We start from the raw sequence: 19,918 nt of genomic DNA, 5'->3' as shown, positions 1-19,918 counted from the left end.
GGCATCAGCGTACTCGGAATAAATTGGACAACAACTTCTGGGGTCCAATTTCTCTTGTTACCCTTGTGAAAATAAAAACTTGGGGGCTACAAAATCTTTTTTGTGAAAAAAAAAAATATTTTTTATTTTCACGACTCTGCATTCTAAACTTCTGTGAAGCACTTGGGCATTCAAAGTTCTCACCACACATCTAGATAAGTTCCTTGGGGGGTCTAGTTTCCAAAATGGGGTCACTTGTGGGGGTTACTACAGTTTAGGTATATCAGGGGCTCTGCAATCGCAACATAATGCCCACAGACCATTCTATCAAAGTCTGCATTCCAAAAAGGCGCTCCTTCCCTTCCGAGCTCTGCCGTGCGCCCAAACAGTGGTTTACCCCCACATATGGCACATTAGCGTACTCGGGATAAATTGGACAACAACTATTGCAGTCCAATTTCTCCTGTTACCCTTGTGAAAATAAAAACTTGGGGGCTACAAAATCTTTTTTGTGAAAAAAAAAATATTTTTTATTTTCACGACTCTGCATTCTAAACTTCTGTGAAGCACTTGGGCATTCAAAGTTCTCACCACACATCTAGATAAGTTCCTTGGGGGTCTAGTTTCCAAAATGGGGTCACTTGTGGAGGGTTTCTACTGGTTAGGTACATCAGGGGCTCTGCAAATGCAACATAATACCCGCAGACCATTCTATCAAAGTCTGCATTCCAAAACGGCGCTCCTTCCTTCCGAGCTCTGCCGTGCGCCCAAACAGTGGTTTACCCCCACATATGGGGTACCAGCATACTCAAGACAAATTGGACAACAACTTTTGGGGTCCAATTTCTCTTGTTACCCTTGTAAAAATAAAAACTTGGGGGCTACAATATCTTTTTTGTGGAAAAAAAAATATTTTTTATTTTCACGGCTCTGCATTATAAACTTCTGTGAAGCACTTGGGCATTCAAGGTTCTCACCACACATCTAGATAAGTTCCATGGGGGGTCTAGTTTCCAAAATGGGGTCACTTGTGGGGGATTTCTACTGTTTAGGCACATCAGGGGCTCTCCAAACGCGACATGGCGTCCGATCTCAATTCCAGCCAATTCTACATTGAAAAAGTAAAACGGCACTCCTTCTCTTCCAAGCTCTGCGGTGCGCCCTAACAGTGGTTTACCCCCACATATTGGGTATCAGCGTACTCAGGAGAAATTGCACAACAACTTTTGTGGTCTAATTTCTCCTGTTACCCTTGTGAAAATAAAAATTTGTGGGCAAAAAGATCATTTTTGTAGAAAAAATGCGATTTTTTTTTTTTTTCACGGCTCTACGTTATAAACTTCTGTGAAGCACATGGGGGTTCAAAGTGCTCGCCACACATCTAGATAAGTTCCTTAAGGGGTCTAGTTTCCAAAATGGTGTCACTTGTGGGGGGTTTCCACTGTTTAGGCACATCAGGGGCTCTCCAAACGTGACATGGCGTCCAATCTCAATTCCAGCCAATTCTACATTGAAAAAGTAAAACGGCGCTCCTTCACTTCCAAGCTCTGCGGTGCGCCCAAACAGTGGTTTACTCTCACATATGGGGTATCGACGTATTCAGGAGAAATCGCACAACAACTTTTGTGGTCTAATTTCTCCTGTTACCCTTGTGAAAATAAGAATTTGTGGGCAAAAAGATCATTTTTGTGTAAACAAAAGCGATTTTTTTATTTTCACGGCTCTACGTTATAAACTTCTGTGAAGCACTTGGGGGTTCAAAGTGCTCACCACACATCTAGATAAGTTCCTTAAGGGGTCTAGTTTCCAAAATGGTGTCACTTGTGGGGGGTTTCCACTGTTTAGGCACATCAGGGGCTCTCCAAACGCGACATGGCATCCAATCTCAATTCCAGCCAATTCAACATTGAAAAAGTAAAACGGCGCTCCTTCACTTCTAAGTTCTGCGGTGCGCCCTAACAGTGGTTTACCCCCACATATGGGGTATTGGAGTATTCAGGAGAAATTGCATAACAAAATTTATGGTTACATTTCTGTTTTTACACTTGTGAAAATAAAAAAAATGGTTCTGAATTAAGATGTTTGCAAAAAAAAGTTAAATGTTCATTTTTTCCTTCCACATTGTTTCAGTTCCTGTGAAGCACGTAAAGGGTTAATAAACTTCTTGAATGTGGTTTTGAGAACCTTGAGGGGTGTAGTTTTTAGAATGGTGTCACACTTCATTATTTTCTATCATATAGACCCCTCAAAATGACTTCAAATGTGATGTGGTCCCTTAAAAAAAATGGTGTTGTAAAAATGAGAAATTGCTGGTCAACTTTTAACCCTTATAACTCCCTAACAAAAAAAAATTTTGTTTCCAAAATTGTGCTGATGTAAAGTAGACATGTGGGAAATGTTATTTATTAACTATTTTTCGTGACATATCTCTCTGATTTAAGGGCATAAAAATACAAAGTTTGAAAATTGCAAAATTTTAAAAATTTTCGCCATATTTCCGTTTTTTTCATAAATAATCGCAAGTAATATCGAAGAAATGTTACCACTAACATGAAGTACAATATGTCACGAAATCAGAATCAGCGGGATCCGTTGAAGCGTTCCAGAGTTATAACCTCATAAAGTGACAGTGGTCAGAATTGCAAAAATTGGCTCGGTCATTAAGTACCAAATTGGCTCTGTCACTAAGGGGTTAATGGTTAAAATTGCACCAAGCTTGTAAAAACAAGCAACTTTATGATTTACTTAAAAAATCCTTTCCATTCGGAAGAATAAAGGGGTTCTTCATTGTGTTTAATTGTGCTCGTTGCCTAGATTACCGGCCGCCCCTGCAGTCTTTCATCAGCAGCCAATCTCCTAGACGAGGAGTGTCTTCAGTGCCTGCGCTCCTCCCATGCAGAAGAAACAAAGCTGCCTCTGCTTGCAGAATGGCAGCGCACAGGGTGGTCCAGCCGCTCGAAGATACTGCTGGTCTGATCGGTCAATCCTTCAGGAGTGCTCCTAATCTGCAATCATGAGACAATCCCTATTAAGTTTTCCATTGATTATAATCAAGTAATTGTTTTAATGCTAAGTAGTGATTATCTGTACATGGTGCCAGGCGATGTTCTGCCACTAGGCGTGACTGATCCCTGCAGGACAGTAATGATCGCTAGGAGTGAGTGCTTTCAATGGACTTGCAGGGTTTTTTTTTTGTCTTTACTCATATGTGATTTTTTTTCTTCTTCACTTTTCCTACATTTTTCTATAGACTTTATCATTTGTGTACATCCCTGAGGAAGGTATCAGTAAAGGAGCAGAGCAGACCGAGGCAGCTGGCTGGTGGTTCTCATTCCCAGGGGTGACTTTGATAGAAGAGTTTGTTACTGAAAATGAGGAGCGGGATATGGTGCATGTCATGGATCAGGATGAATGGAGACCTTCCCAGTCTGGGCGAAGAAAACAGGTATGTATTTTGTCTTAAATACATGAAAATGAATAATAATAATTGTAGCTGTGTGTCTTTTTTCTGAATTTAGTACTTCAGAGCTGGAAATCCTATTCTGTAGAGCAACTAGAGAGATTCTCCCTTGCAGCCAGGTCTTGCTAGTAGCCCTGATTGTGTTCATCAACTTGAAACTTTACCCGCTGCTGTAGTTACATCACTGAGTCCTGTTCACTTATGAGAATCTATGCATTTTACTTTGGGGTTTGGTAAAGTATTTAGGACATTCTCATGTCCAGTGCCACCACTGTATTGTTAACCCCTTCCCGACCCATGACGCCACGTAGGCGTCATGAAAGTCGGTGCCAATCCGACCCATGACGCCTATGTGGCGTCATGGAAAGATCGCGTCCCTGCAGATCGGGTGAAAGGGTTAACTCGCATTTCACCCGATCTGCAGGGACAGGGGGAGTGGTAGTTTAGCCCAGGGGGGGTGGCTTCACCCCCTCGTGGCTACGATCGCTCTGATTGGCAGTTTCACTTTCAACAGCCAATCAGAGCGATTTGTAATATTTCACCTATTATAACGGGTGAAATATTACAATCCAGCCATGGCCGATGCTGAAATATCATCGGCCATGGCTGGAAATACTAATGTGCCCCCACCCCACCCCACCGATTGCCCCCCCAGCCCTCCGATCTGGCCGGTACACTGCTCCGGGTCCCCTCCGTCCAGTGCTCCGCTCCCCCCCGTGCTCTTGTCCGCTCCCCCCGTGCTCCAATCACCCCCCCATGCTCCAATCACCCCCCCCCCCCCGGTGCTCCGTTCCACCCCCCGGTGCTCCGTTCCACCCCCCGTGCTCCGTTCCAGCCCCCCCGTGCTCCGTTCCACGCCCCCCGTGCTCCGTTCCACCCCTCCCGCGCTCCGATTCCCCCCCCCCCCCCGTGGTCCCCCCCTACCCTATCATACTTACCGATCCTACCCCATCATACTTACCGATCCAGCCGGGGTCCCGTCCGTCTTCTCCCTGGGCGCCGCCATCTTCCAAAATGGCGGGCGCATGCGCAGTGCGCCCGCCGAATCTGCCGGCCGGCAGATTCGTTCCAAAGTGCATTTTGATCACTGAGATAGATTATAAGATAGATTATATCTCAGTGATCAAAAAAAAAAAATAATAAATGACCCCCCCCCCCCCCTTTGTCACCCCCATAGGTAGGGACAATAAAAAAATAAAGAAATTTTTTTTTTCCACTAATGTTAGAATCGGGTTAGGGTTAGGGGTAGGGTTAGGGGTAGGGGTAGTGTTGTGAATTCTGTGGCTGAGTTCACTTATGTGGTCACAAGTGGTATTGCAGTCTCTGGGCTTCCTCCCTCAGGTGTTTTGGTGAGCTCGTTGGCTGCCTTGCTATTTAGCTCCACCTGAGTCTGTCTTCCTTGCTCCTTGTCAATGTTCCAGTGTTGGATCTGAGCTACTGCATCTTTCCTTGGGCCTGCTGCTCTGCTAGATAAGTTCTTCTAGTTTGTTTTCTGTTTTTTCTGTCCAGCTTGCTATTAACTTTTGCTGGAAGCTCTGAGAAGCAAAGGGGTGCACCGCCGTGCTGTTAGTTCGGCACGGTGGGTCTTTTTGCCCCTTTGCGTGGTTTTCGTTTTAGGGTTTTTTGTAGACTGCATAGTTCTCTTTGCTATCCTCGCTCTGTCTAGAATATCGGGCCTCACTTTGCTGAATCTATTTCATTCCTACGTTTGTCTTTTCATCTTGCTAACAGTCATTATATGTGGGGGGCTGCCTATTCCTTTGGGGTATTTCTCTGAGGTAAGTCAGGCTTGTATTTCTATCTTCAGGCTAGTCAGCTCCTCAGGCAGTGCCGAGTTGCATAGGTAGTGATAGGCGCAATCCACTGCTGCTTATAGTTGTGTGAGGATAGATCAGGTACTGCAGTCTACAGAGATTCCACGTCTCAGAGCTCGTCCTATTGTTTTTGGTTATTGCCAGATCTCTGTATGTGCGCTGATTACTGCACGCTGTGTTGCCTGATTGCCAGCCATAACAGTACAAGGAGCCACACCAATGATTCCCAATAGAGGGAAAAAAGAAATCCTGACATCATTTTTTTTTCTTAGCTCTGTCTTCAGTCTTTTTTTTCCCCTAGACATTTGGGTGATTCTGGACACAGGTGTGGACATGGATATTCAGGCTCTGTGCTCCTCAATGGATAATCTCGTTGTAAATGTACAAAAGATTCAAGATACTGTTGATCAGAAATCGATGCTAGAACCAAGAATTCCGATTCCTGATTTGTTTTTTGGAGATAGAACTAAGTTCCTGAGCTTCAGAAATAATTGTAAGCTATTTTTGGCCTTGAAACCTCATTCTTCTGGTAATCCTATTCAACAGGTTTTGATTATTATTTCTTTTTTGCGCGGCGACCCACAGGACTGGGCGTTTTCTCTTGCACCAGGAGATTCTGCATTGAGTAATGTTGATGCATTTTTCCAGGCGCTGGGATTGCTTTACGATGAGCCTAATTCAGTGGATCAGGCTGAGAAAAATCTGCTGGCTTTATGCCAGGGTCAGGATGATGTAGAAGTATATTGTCAGAAATTTAGGAAGTGGTCAGTACTCACTCTGTGGAATGAATCTGCACTAGCGGCTTTGTTCAGAAAGGGTCTCTCTGAAGCTCTTAAGGATGTAATGGTGGGATTTCCTATGCCTGCTGGTTTGAATGAGTCTATGTCCTTGGCCATTCAGATCGGTCGTCGCTTGCGCGAGCGTAAATCTGTGCACCATCTGGCGGTATTGTCTGAGAGTAAACCTGAGCCTATGCAGTGCGACAGGACTATGACTAAAGTAGAACGGCAAGAACACAGACGTCTGAACAGACTGTGTTTCTATTGTGGTGATTCTACTCATGCTATTTCTAATTGTCCTAAACGCACTAGGCGGTTCGATAGCTCTGCCGTTATTGGTACTGTACAGTCCAAATTCCTTTTGTCCATTACCTTAATGTGCTCTTTGTCATCGTATTCTGTCATGGCGTTTGTGGATTCAGGCGCTGCCCTGAATCTGATGGATTTGGATTATGCTAAACGTTGTGGATTTTTCTTGGAGCCTTTGCGGTGTCCTATTCCGTTGAGAGGAATTGATGCTACACCTTTGGCCAAGAATAAGCCTCAGTACTGGGCCCAGCTGACCATGTGCATGGCTCCTGCACATCAGGAAGTTATTCGCTTTCTGGTACTGCATAATTTGCATGATGTGGTCGTGTTGGGGTTGCCATGGCTACAAACCCATAATCCAGTATTGGATTGGAACTCTATGTCGGTAACCAGCTGGGGTTGTCAGGGAGTACATGGTGATGTTCCATTTTTGTCTATTTCGTCATCCATTCCTTCTGACATCCCAGAGTTCTTGTCGGACTTTCAGGATGTATTTGAAGAGTCCAAGTCTGATGCCCTACCTCCGCATAGGAATTGTGATTGTGCTATCGATTTGATTCCTGGTAGTAAATTCCCTAAGGGTCGTTTATTTAATTTGTCCGTACCTGAACACACCGCTATGCGCAGTTATGTGAAGGAGTCCCTGGAGAAGGGACATATTCGCCCATCGTCGTCACCATTGGGAGCAGGGTTCTTTTTTGTAGCCAAGAAGGATGGTTCGCTAAGACCGTGTATTGATTACCGCCTTCTTAATAAGATCACTGTTAAGTTTCAGTATCCCTTGCCATTGATTTCTGACTTGTTTGCTCGGATTAAGGGGGCTAGTTGGTTTACTAAGATTGATCTTCGTGGTGCGTATAATCTGGTGAGAATCAGGCAGGGAGATGAATGGAAAACGGCATTTAATACGCCCGAGGGTCATTTTGAGTATCTGGTGATGCCGTTCGGACTTGCCAATGCTCCATCTGTTTTTCAGTCTTTTATGCATGACATTTTCCGTGAGTATCTGGATAAATTCTTGATTGTTTACTTGGATGACATTTTGATCTTCTCAGATGATTGGGAGTCTCATGTGAAGCAAGTCAGAATGGTTTTCCAGGTACTGCGTGCTAATTCCTTGTTCGTGAAGGGATCAAAGTGTCTCTTCGGTGTGCAGAAAGTTTCATTTTTGGGGTTCATCTTTTCCCCTTCTACTATCGAGATGGATCCGGTTAAGGTTCAGGCCATCCAGGATTGGACTCAGCCGACATCTCTAAAAAGTCTGCAGAAATTCCTGGGCTTTGCTAATTTTTATCGTCGCTTCATCTGTAATTTTTCTAGCATTGCCAGACCATTGACCGATTTGACCAAGAAGGGTGCTGATTTGGTTAATTGGTCTTCTGCTGCCGTGGAAGCTTTTCAGGAGTTGAAGCGTCGTTTTTGCTGTGCCCCTGTGTTGTGTCAACCTGATGTTTCTCTTCCGTTCCAGGTCGAGGTTGATGCTTCTGAGATTGGTGCAGGGGCGGTTTTGTCACAGAGAGGTTCTGGTTGCTCAGTGTTCAAACCATGTGCTTTCTTTTCCAGGAAATTTTCTGCTGCTGAGCGTAATTATGATGTGGGCAACCGAGAGTTGCTGGCCATGAAGTGGGCATTCGAGGAGTGGCGTCATTGGCTTGAGGGTGCTAAGCATCGCGTGGTGGTTTTGACTGATCATAAGAACCTTACTTATCTTGAGTCTGCCAAGCGCTTGAATCCTAGACAGGCCCGTTGGTCGTTATTTTTTGCTCGTTTTGATTTTGTGATTTCATACCTTCCGGGCTCTAAAAATGTGAAGGCGGATGCTCTGTCTAGGAGTTTTGTGCCCGACTCTCCGGGGTTATCTGAGCCGGCGAGTATCCTCAAGGAAGGAGTCATTGTGTCTGCCATCTCCCCTGATTTGCGGAGAGTGTTGCAGAAATTTCAGGCTAATAAACCTGATCGTTGTCCGGCCGAGAAACTGTTCGTCCCTGATAGGTGGACTAGTAAAGTTATCTCTGAACTTCATTGTTCGGTGCTGGCCGGTCATCCAGGAATCTTTGGTACCAGGGAGTTGGTTGCTAGATCCTTCTGGTGGCCGTCTCTGTCACGGGATGTGCGTGCTTTTGTGCAGTCCTGTGGAATTTGTGCTAGGGCTAAGCCCTGCTGTTCACGTGCCAGTGGGTTGCTTTTGCCCTTGCCGGTCCCGAAGAGGCCTTGGACACATATTTCGATGGATTTCATTTCTGACCTTCCCGTTTCTCAAAAAATGTCGGTCATTTGGGTGGTCTGTGATCGCTTTTCTAAAATGGTCCATCTGGTGCCCTTGGTTAAATTGCCTTCCTCCTCTGATTTGGTGCCTTTGTTCTTCCAGCATGTGGTTCGTTTACATGGCATTCCTGAGAATATTGTTTCTGACAGAGGTTCCCAGTTTGTCTCGAGGTTCTGGCGAGCCTTTTGTGGTAGGATGGGTATTGACTTATCTTCCTCCTCGGCCTTCCATCCTCAGACTAATGGCCAGACCGAACGAACCAATCAGACCTTGGAAACATATCTGAGATGTTTTGTTTCCGCTGACCAGGATGATTGGGTGTCATTTTTGCCGTTGGCTGAGTTCGCCCTTAATAATCGGGCCAGCTCGGCTACCTTGGTCTCTCCATTTTTCTGCAATTCTGGGTTCCATCCTCGTTTCTCTTCAGGACAGGTTGAGTCTTCGGACTGTCCTGGTGTGGATTCTGTGGTGGACAGGTTGCAGCAAATCTGGACTCAGGTAGTGGACAATTTGACCTTGTCCCAGGAGAAGGCTCAGCTTTTCGCTAATCGCAGACGCCGTGTGGGACCCCGACTTCGTGTTGGGGATCTGGTTTGGTTATCTTCTCGTCATATTCCTATGAAGGTTTCCTCTCCTAAATTTAAACCTCGTTTTATTGGTCCGTATAGGATTTCTGAGATTCTCAATCCGGTGTCTTTTCGTCTGACCCTCCCAGACTCCTTTTCCATACATAATGTATTCCATAGGTCGTTGTTGAGGAGATACGTGGCACCCATGGTTCCATCTGTGGAGCCTCCTGCCCCTGTTTTGGTGGAGGGGGAATTGGAGTATATTGTGGAGAAGATTTTGGATTCTCGTGTCTCTAGACGGAAACTCCAGTATCTGGTCAAATGGAAGGGTTATGCTCAGGAAGATAATTCCTGGGTTTTTGCCTCTGATGTCCATGCCCCAGATCTTGTTCGTGCCTTTCATGTGGCTCATCCTGGTCGGCCTGGGGGTTCTGGTGAGGGTTCGGTGACCCCTCCTCAAGGGGGGGGTACTGTTGTGAATTCTGTGGCTGAGTTCACTTCTGTGGTCACAAGTGGTATTGCAGTCTCTGGGCTTCCTCCCTCAGGTGTTTTGGTGAGCTCGTTGGCTGCCTTGCTATTTAGCTCCACCTGAGTCTGTCTTCCTTGCTCCTTGTCAATGTTCCAGTGTTGGATCTGAGCTACTGCATCTTTCCTTGGGCCTGCTGCTCTGCTAGATAAGTGCTTCTAGTTTGTTTTCTGTTTTTTCTGTCCAGCTTGCTATTAACTTTTGCTGGAAGCTCTGAGAAGCAAAGGGGTGCACCGCCGTGCTGTTAGTTCGGCACGGTGGGTCTTTTTGCCCCTTTGCGTGGTTTTCGTTTTAGGGTTTTTTGTAGACTGCATAGTTCTCTTTGCTATCCTCGCTCTGTCTAGAATATCGGGCCTCACTTTGCTGAATCTATTTCATTCCTACGTTTGTCTTTTCATCTTGCTAACAGTCATTATATGTGGGGGGCTGCCTATTCCTTTGGGGTATTTCTCTGAGGTAAGTCAGGCTTGTATTTCTATCTTCAGGCTAGTCAGCTCCTCAGGCAGTGCCGAGTTGCATAGGTAGTGATAGGCGCAATCCACTGCTGCTTATAGTTGTGTGAGGATAGATCAGGTACTGCAGTCTACAGAGATTCCACGTCTCAGAGCTCGTCCTATTGTTTTTGGTTATTGCCAGATCTCTGTATGTGCGCTGATTACTGCACGCTGTGTTGCCTGATTGCCAGCCATAACAGGGTAGGGTTAGGGGTAGGGATCAGGGTTAGGGTTTCGGTATGTGCACACGTATTCTGGTCCTCTGCGGATTTTTCCGCTGCGGATTTGATAAATCCGCAGTGCTAAACCGCTGCGGATTTATGGCGGATTTACCGCGGTTTTTCTGCGCATTTCACTGCGGTTTTACAACTGCGATTTTCTATTTGAGCAGTTGTAAAACCGCTGCGGAATCCGCACAAAGAAGTGACATGCTGCGGAATGTAAACCGCTGCGTTTCCGTGCAGTTTTTCCGCAGCATGTGTGCAGCGATTTTTGTTTCCCGTAGGTTTACATTGAACTGTAAACTCATGGGAAACTGCTGCGGATCTGCAGCGTTTTCCGCAGCGTGTGCACATACCTTTAGAATTAGGCTATGTGCACACGGTGCGGATTGGCCGCTGCGGATTCGCAGCAGTGTTCCATCAGGTTTACAGTACCATGTAAACATATGAAAAACCAAATCCGCTGTGCCCATGGTGCGGAAAATACCGCGCGGAAACGCTGCGTTGTATTTTCCGCAGCATGTCAATTCTTTGTGCGGATTCCGCAGCGTTTTACACCTGTTCCTCAATAGGAATCCGCAGGTGAAATCCGCACAAAAAACACTGGAAATCCGCGGAAAATCCGCAGGTAAAACGCAGTGCCTTTTACCCGCCGATTTTTCAAAAATGGTGCGGAAATATCTCACACGAATCCGCAACGTGGGCACATAGCCTTAGGGTTAGGGTTGGAATTAGGGTTGTGGTTAGGGGTGTGTTGGGGTTAGGGTTGTGATTAGGGTTATGGCTACAGTTGGGATTAGGGTTAGGGGTGTGGGGGGGTTAGTGTTGGAGGTAGAATTGAGGGGTTTCCACTGTTTAGGCACATCAGGGGTCTCCAAACGCAACATGGCGCCACCATTGATTCCAGCCAATCTCGTATTCAAAAAGTCAAATGGTGCTCCCTCAATTCCGAGCCCCGACGTGTGCCCAAACAGTGGTTTTTCCCCCACATATGGGGTATCAGTGTACTCAGGACAAACTGCGCAACAATTACTGTGGTCCAATTTCTCCTGTTAACCTTGTGAATCAAAAAAAATGCTTGCTAAAACATAATTTTTGAGGAAAGAAAAATGATTTTTTATTTTCACGGCTCTGCGTTGTAAATGTCTGTGAAGCACTTGGGGGTTCAAAGTGCTCACCACATATCTAGATAAGTTCCTTGGGGGGTCTAGTTTCTAAAATGGGGTCACTTGTGGGGGTTTCTACTGTTTAGGCACACCATGGGCTCTGCAAACGCAACGTGACACCCGCAGACCATTCCATCAAAGTCTGCATTTCAAAAGTCACTACTTCCCTTCTGAGCCCCGACGTGTGCCCAAACAGTGGTTTACCCCCACACATGGGGTATCAGCGTACTCAGGAGAAACTGGACAACAACTTTTGGGGTCCAATTTCTCCTGTAACCCTTGGGAAAATAAAAAATTCTGGGCTAAATAATTATTTTTGAGGAAAGAAAACGTATTTATTATTTTCACGGCTCTGCATTATAAACTTCTATGAAGCACTTAGGGGTTCAAAGTGCTCACCACACATCTAGATAAGTTCCTTTCGGGGTCTAGTTTCCAAAATGGGATCACTTGTGGGGGGTTTCTACTGTTTAGGCACATCAGGGGCTCTGCAAACGCAACGTGACGCCCGCAGAGCATTCCATCAAAGTCTGCATTTCAAAACGTCACTACTTCAATTCCAAGCCCCGGCATGTGCCCAAACAGTAGTTTACCCCCACATATGGGGTATCACCGTACTCAGGAGAAACTGGACAACAAATATTGGGGTCAAATTTCTCCTGTTACCCTTGGGAAAATTAAAAAATTCTGGGCTAAATAGTTATTTTTGAGGAAAGAAAACGTATTTATTATTTTCACGGCTCTGCATTATAAACTTCTATGAAGCGCTTGGGGGTTCAAAGTGCTCACCACACATCTAGATAAGTTCCTTTCGGGGTCTAGTTTCCAAAATGCGGTCACTTGTGGGGGGTTTCTACTGTTAAGCCACATCAGGGGCTCTGCACACGCAACGTGACGCCCGCAGAGCATTCCATCAAAGTCTGCATTTCAAAACGTCACTACTTCACTTCCGAGCCTCGGCATGTGCCCAAACAGTGATTTACCCCCACATATGGGGTATCAGCGTACTCAGGAGAAACTGGACAACAACTTTTGGGGTAAAATTTCTCCTGTTACCCTTGGGAAAATAAAAAATTGCAGGCTAAAAGATCATTTTTGAGAAAATAATTTTTTTTTTTTTATTTTCATGGCTCTGCGTTATAAACTTCTGTGAAGCACTTGGGGGTTCAAAGTCCTCAGCACACATCTAGATTAGTTCCTTTGGGGGTCTAGTTTCCAAAATGGTGTCATTTCTGGGGGATCTCCAATGTTTAGGCACACAGGGGCTCTCCAAACGTGACATGGTGTCCGCTAATGATTGGAGCTAATTTTCCATTTAAAAAGCCAAATGGCGTGCCATCCCTTCCGAGCCCTGCCGTGCGCCCAAACAGTGGTTTACCCCCACATATGGGGTATCAGCGTACTCAGGACAAACTGGACAACAATATTTGGGGTCCAATTTCTCCTATTATCCTTGGCAAAATAGGAAATTCCAGGCTAAAAAATCATTTTTGAGGAAAGAAAAATTATTTTTTATTTTCATGGCTCTGCGTTATAAACTTCTGTGAAGCACCTGGGGGTTTAAAGTGCTCAATATGCATCTAGATAAGTTCCCTGGGGGGTCTAGTTTCCAAAATGGGGTCACTTGTGGGGGAGCTCCAATGTTTAGGCACACAGGGGCTCTCCAAACGCGACATGGTGTCCGCTAACAATTGGAGCTAATTTTCCATTCAAAAAGTCAAATGGCGCGCCTTCCCTTCCGAGCCCTGCCGAGTGCCCAAACAGTGGTTTACCCCCACATATGAGGTATCGACGTACTCGGGAGAAATTTCCCAACAAATTTTATGATCCATTTTATCCTACTGCCCATGTGAAAATGAAAAAATTGAGGCGAAAAGAATTTTTTTGTGAAAAAAAAGTACTTTTTCATTTTTACAGATCAATTTGTGAAGCACCTGAGGGTTTAAAGTGCTCACTAGGCATCTAAATAAGTTCCTTGGGGGGTCTAGTTTCCAAAATGGGGTCACTTGTGGGGGAGCGCCAATGTTTAGGCACACAGGAGCTATCCAAACGCGACATGGTGTCCGCTAACGATGGAAATAATTTTTCATTCAAAAAGTCAAATGGCGCTCCTTCCCTTCCGAGCCTTACCATGTGCCCAAACAGTGGTTTACCCCCCACATGTGAGGTATTGGTGTACTCAGGAGAAATTGCCCAACACATTTTAGGATCCATTTTATCCTGCTGCCCATGTGAAAATGAAAAAATTGAGGCTAAAAGAATTTTTTTGTGAAAAAAAAGTACTTTTTCATTTTTACGGATCAATTTGTGAAGCACCTGGGGGTTCAAAGTGCTCACTATGCATCTAGATAAGTTCCTTGGGGCGTCTAGTTTCCAAAATGGGGTCACTTGTGGGGGAGCTCCAATTTTTAGGCACACGGGGGCTCTCCAAACGTGACATGGTGTCCGCTAAAGAGTGGAGCCAATTTTTGATTCAAAAAGTCAAATGGCGCTCCTTCCCTTCCAAGCCCTGCCGTGCGCCCAAACAGTGGTTTACCCCCACATATGAGGTTTCGGCGTACTCAGGACAAATTGGACAACAACTTTCGTGGTTCAGTTTCTCCTTTTACCATTGGGAAAATAAAAAAATTGTTGCTAAAAGATAATTTTTGTGACTAAAAAGTTAAATGTTCATTTTTTCCTTCCATGTTGCTTCTGCTGCTGTGAAGCACCTGAAGGGTTAATAAACTTCTTGAATGTGGTTTTGAGTACCTTGAGGGGTGCAGTTTTTAGAATGGTGTCACTTTTGGGTATTTTCAGCCATATAGACCCCTCAAACTGACTTCAAATGTGAGGTGGTCCCTAAAAAAAATGGTTTTGTAAATTTCGTTGTAAAAATGACAAATCGCTGGTCAAATTTTAACCCTTATAACTTCCTAACAAAAAAAAATTTTGTTTCCAAAATTGTGCTGATGTAAAGTAAACATGTGGGAAATGTTATTTATTAACTATTTTGTGTCACATATCTCTCTGGTTTAACAGAATAAAAATTCAAAATGTGAAAATTGCGAAATTTTCAAAATTTTCGCCAAATTTCCGTTTTTGTCACAAATAAACGCAGAATTTATTGACCTAAATTTACCACTAACATGAAGCCCAATATGTCACGAAAAAACAATCTCAGAACCGCTAGGATCCGTTGAAGCGTTCCTGAGTTATTACCTCATAAAGGGACACTGGTCAGAATTGCAAAAAACGGCAAGGTCTTTAAGGTCAAAATAGGCTGGGTCATGAAGGGGTTAATACAATCAGTATTTTATCAGCAGGAGATTATCACTACATGACTACATCTCACTTGCAGACCAGTCCAGCTAATCTGTGTAATCCAGCCCCCACCACTGATTGGAAGCTTCCTGCCTATGCACAGTGTACAGAGGAAGCTGCTAGTCAGGGGTGTGGGCGGGGTTATACACAGCACAGAAGCTTAGCTCTGCTACATCTACATCAGAGAAACAAGGATTCTATCAAAACTGCATTAAGTAGTCCAGTAAGTGATACATTGCTGGGCTCAGGCTTTCTAGCCCTACATTATGCTTCTCTCAAATTATATAGTCAAAACCTGCTGACAGATTCCCTTGAAATGACATGACGTTTCTTCTCTGCTTGCTTTTGTATGCAAGTAATGTTCCTAAAAATATGATCTAAATAAACTGTCACAATATTATATTTATATTATGATTGCTCTGTATATGCGGATATTTAGGAAGTACAGAGATCAGGCCTGTGATACCGTGACACACACGGCCCTATCAGCTCCATCATGGCGAATTCATCAATTGTTTTGCAATAGTTTTAGCCATAAATTGTGGCAGAAGTTGTTGCAAATTTTCTGGGTATATATGGAAGTAATGCAATTCAGAACTCATATATACCTTCCCACTATCATACTGCATTTGTGTCTGTTTGTTGTTCAATTTTGGGGAAGACAACAACATACATTTTCTCTGTTTACCAAACTTGGATTCCTCTGTTTTTTTAGGGGAAGCTTTTTTTTATATTGGATGCCTGATGACTTTTCATCTCTTGGCATACTCCATGAAGTGAAAAGAGGCAAAAGTATAGAGCATTTCTTAAAAAGATATACCGTAATTAAGAATGCCATGCCTAATTTAGAGATGAAGGTTCTAACCCCTTAAGAATGAGAGATTGAAGCCTGGCTTTCCACCGTCTCACTGATTTGACATCTGTATGGTTTTTTTATGCTTCTGAGAGGGAAGATATACGGTAATTGTGTGGGGAGAGACTGGGACTTCGCAGCTTGCAAACACAGCGGAGGTCTGTGCTGGTGTCTTATCTCACCAGATCAATCAAAAATCAAATGAAAACCTGCATCCCTGTAATACCGATGGGATCATCTGTTTTGCTAATAACACATATTTGAGAAAAGCCTTATAATTTCATCTACTGCCATTTGTTATGTTTTGCTTATAATGGCTGTGTCTTTTTTAAATTCAGTCCCTATTCTTAATCCTTTGCCAAATGCGTTTATACATATGGTGGTAATGTACAGTAGAAAAATTGGGCATCCAGGTCACGTGTTTGGCTTGTGCTGAATTATGTGTATCTTTTATGTCCACAGGATTTTGGTCCAAAGGTGAACTTTAAGAAGCAAAAAATCAAAATTGCCAATTTCAATGGTCTTCCGAGTTTTAGCAAAATCCTCTGGGAAAGGATGAAGAATCACTCTGTCCTGAAAGGGTTCCTGCCTGTTGAGCAATGTAATCTGGATTACAATTCTCACAGAGGGTCTGCCATTGACCCCCACTTTGATGACTCTTGGCTTTGGGGAGAAAGACTAGTAAGTCTGAATCTTCTTACAGATACTGTGCTCACGATGACAAGTTCTTCTGTAGACAATCTGCTGCTGATTTCTACCTCGGATCAACATAGTGAACAGAATGGAAGCTGTCTACAACCTGGGATCAATAGCGATGTGGTTAATATGCAGCCTGACCTCCCGGCCTGCGCGGGCGTTCACACATCAAAGTCTGCCTTGGTTCCCTATAGTGATGTGAAAGTAGCTATACATCTCCCGCGAAGGTCGTTGGTGGTTTTATACGGAGATGCGCGTTATAACTGGATGCATGCGATTCACCGTGAACACATCAAGCAGCGCAGAGTGTGCAGTACATTTAGAGAACTGTCAGCAGAGTTTAGTGCGGGGGGCAAGGAAGAGTCACAGGGTCAAATGCTGCTGGATATAGCTCTTGGATTTGAAGGAAAATCAGTTTAAAGATTCATCATTTACATGTCCTTTCTATTTATGGGGCTGTTCACACTACGTTCTGCAGTGGGTACCTTCCATCGTGTTCGGCTTCTGCCTGAATCCTCAAAAAAAACCCTCAGATCTGCCCCTTACAGAGGCATTGAGTTGAGTAAGGCAAGTAGGAGTCCCAGGCAAAAAACTTTGAGATCTAACTGTACTCCTAACTTGTGAAGCACCAAAAGTATAAAGTGAAAATCAATAAAAAAAATCTTAATATATATAAACATATATGTCAGTAGGATCACCCCTCCTATGCCATCTATATGAGCATGTAGGTCATAGGAGGCTGAATAACATGATGCCTTGATAGCTGCAATCCAATGTCTTATTCCAGAGAATTCCACGTTTTTCTTATATGTGAATGAGCTGTTTAGGACACTGGGTCGGACACTGATCTGCATGAGAATCTGCCTCCAGAGATTATTTTATATGGAGTTACCATTGTGAGACAAGAAATTAGAGAAATTAAATTTGTCTTCTTGCAAACACATTTTTGCAGCTCTCTGAGCTCTGCTGTTATGCAACAACATTACAACCCTGTTTGCCTGTGAGATTGAAGCTGAGAGGAAGCTGCGAATGTGTCTGCTCTACAGTGAGATCAGGAGAGCAGACAGCGGCCATTACACATCCCACTGGTAACCATTACACATCCCACTGGCAACTTTGGTAAGTAACCATTACACATCACACTGGTAACCATTACATATCCCACTGGTATCTCCCCTTCATGTAGAGTAATCTCTGGAGGCAGAGTTATCTTCCAGGCAGCGTCCTCCCCAGAGCCTGGAAGAGGGCATTTTCTCAACAATATGATATGAGACACAAGGTTGGACTGTTTTCAGTATTCTATAACCTGTACTCCCATATTAATAGTCTAGATAGGTCAAATGTGTTGACAGATTCCCTTTTAAATTATATCCCTTGTCATATTTCAAATATAATGAAACGTAAAAAAATATATTTATTCGATATTGCCATGTTTGTAAAAGTCTGAGCAATGAAATTATGAAGAGAACCCATGCAGTAAGTGCTTTCAAGAAAAAAATATCTAAAGACACCTCCCCCAAAAAGAGATCAAAATGTTGCATGTTCCTCTAGGTGGGATCAATAAAAACTGCATCTCAGAACGGGAAAAAAAAACAAGCCCTCCTACAGCTGCATCGACATATGTAGGGATAAGTTATAGATTTCAGGAAAAAATAATGGGGCAAAAAAAGTGGTTGTGCCGGTGGACATATCCTTTAAAGGGGTACTCTTGTCACAAACTTATCAACTATTTAGATCCATCAACTGTACTGTAATTGCTTTAATTCTATACATAGTGTCTTGTCATAGACATTGCAGCTTTTGTATCTCAATCCCAAAATATGTTTTTGTGTTTTTTAAAGAAAAATTGTAAATGGAGTGTAAAGTGTTTTGAATTTATGAAATCAAGTTTAAAGGGATCTGTCAGCAGGATTTCACCCTCCAAGCTATTTATATGCACATGTAGATCTTTCATAGACAAGTCCAGCAATATTTTAACATGGCCAGTCCGTTCCTCCCTTACTGAGAAATTGGCATTTGAATTGATATGTAAATGAAACTGCAGATCTGAAGCCTCTGTCACTCCAGCTCTATTCCCTGCCTGAAGTCACAAAACAGATGCTCTCAGTCAAGCAGCAGGAGGCGGTAGTGGTGCTGGACGAGAAACAGAGCTGGAATGACAGAGGCTTCAGATCTATTTGAGCTTTTCAGCCGTATTTTCATATAAATTTAAACGCCGATTTCTTAATAACGGAGGAATGGACTGGCCATATAATGGTATTGCTGGGCTTGTCTTTGAAAGAGCTATATGCACATGTAAACAGAGAGGTGAAATCCTGTTCAGATTCCCTTTAAAAAAAAATTGATATTTTTCCAATTCTGAGTTTTTTAATTAATAAACATTAAATATTTGTACTATCCTGTCTCCTCTCTGAGTACACTATCTGGTTGATTCATACATATGTGTTGCATGTTTTCAAAATCTTTGTATGATCTTAGAGCTGCACCTAGACATTCATTATAGTTTTTGGTAAATACTGCCCATTTTGAAGAAACCTACTGACAAACTAATGTGTATAAAGCGGGGATTGACTGCCCCAGACTTCTCTGCTTGGCTATAAGTAGGTTGGATTCAATCTTTCGCTTCTCAGGGATGTAAGTGACCAAGAATTGACTAACCTCTATCTAAAAAACTAAAAGCACCACGTAATTTTTTTTCTTGCAGTACTGTAGTGGTATGCTTTCCCTGCCCCTAGCACTCTGCTTATCAGCTGTCACGTTCTTCTGTTATTGATGCCGCCCTGGTCGTCTTCTGCAGGTTGTGCCTTGCCGGATTGCTCCAGTGTTTGCTACCATGCTAGAAATCAATACTCAATGTAAGTCTATGAGAGCCAGAACGAGGATCTCATAGACTTTTTTTTTTGATCAAATAGATTTTTATTAAGAATAACAAGGCAATTAACAGGTTACATTCACATTTTCAATACAGAGTTCCCCCCCCCCCCCCTCCCCCTTCAAACAACCCCCTTCAAACAACCCCCTTCGATCCCAAGGCCCCCCGCCCCAACCCCACAAAGCAGCTCATCTTGCTAATTACTTTCATCATTAAAACAATAAAGTATCTAATCCCTCGACCAATCGTATAAGCCACACTTTACATTACTATCCCATAGCAATCCATGAAGACCACATTTTATTGAACGTTTCAATTTTCCCTCTCTTCTTATAAATCCCCTTTTACAGTGTCAGGCCCTGTTTCACATACTGGAGGAACTCTCCTCTTGACGGCGGCTCTTCCCTAATCCAGTTTCTAGCTATCACCTTCCTAGCCATATACAACAATCTGGCTATAGCTATCTTTAGGTGTTTATCCACTCCAATCTCATCCACGCATCCCAACACACAGACAACTGGATCCCTTGGCACCGTGCATCCATACGCACCTTCCATACGACTCAAAACTACCACCCAGAAGGCAGCCAACCTCGGACATGTCCACATCAT

General features: G+C 43.7%; 1 protein-coding gene across 1 annotated transcript in view; it reads left to right on the top strand.

Moving 5' to 3' along the window:
- ALKBH4 (alkB homolog 4, lysine demethylase) overlaps positions 1-18,830 on the top strand; it is a 30,514-nt gene extending 11,684 nt beyond the window's left edge. The window contains exons 2-3 of the mRNA XM_069761322.1: positions 3,230-3,424; positions 16,202-18,830. Of these exons, the coding sequence (XP_069617423.1) occupies positions 3,230-3,424; positions 16,202-16,855 (849 nt within the window). The 3' untranslated portion in view covers positions 16,856-18,830. The remainder of the gene's footprint in view (positions 1-3,229; positions 3,425-16,201) is intronic.
- Positions 18,831-19,918: the final 1,088 nt, after the last annotated feature.

This window comes from Ranitomeya imitator, chromosome 3, assembly GCF_032444005.1.
Source record: "Ranitomeya imitator isolate aRanImi1 chromosome 3, aRanImi1.pri, whole genome shotgun sequence".
In the NCBI taxonomy this organism is placed as follows: Eukaryota; Metazoa; Chordata; class Amphibia; order Anura; family Dendrobatidae; genus Ranitomeya; species Ranitomeya imitator.
The sequence above is the reverse complement of the archived record's forward strand: the minus strand, read 5'-3'. Positions and strand labels throughout refer to the sequence as shown.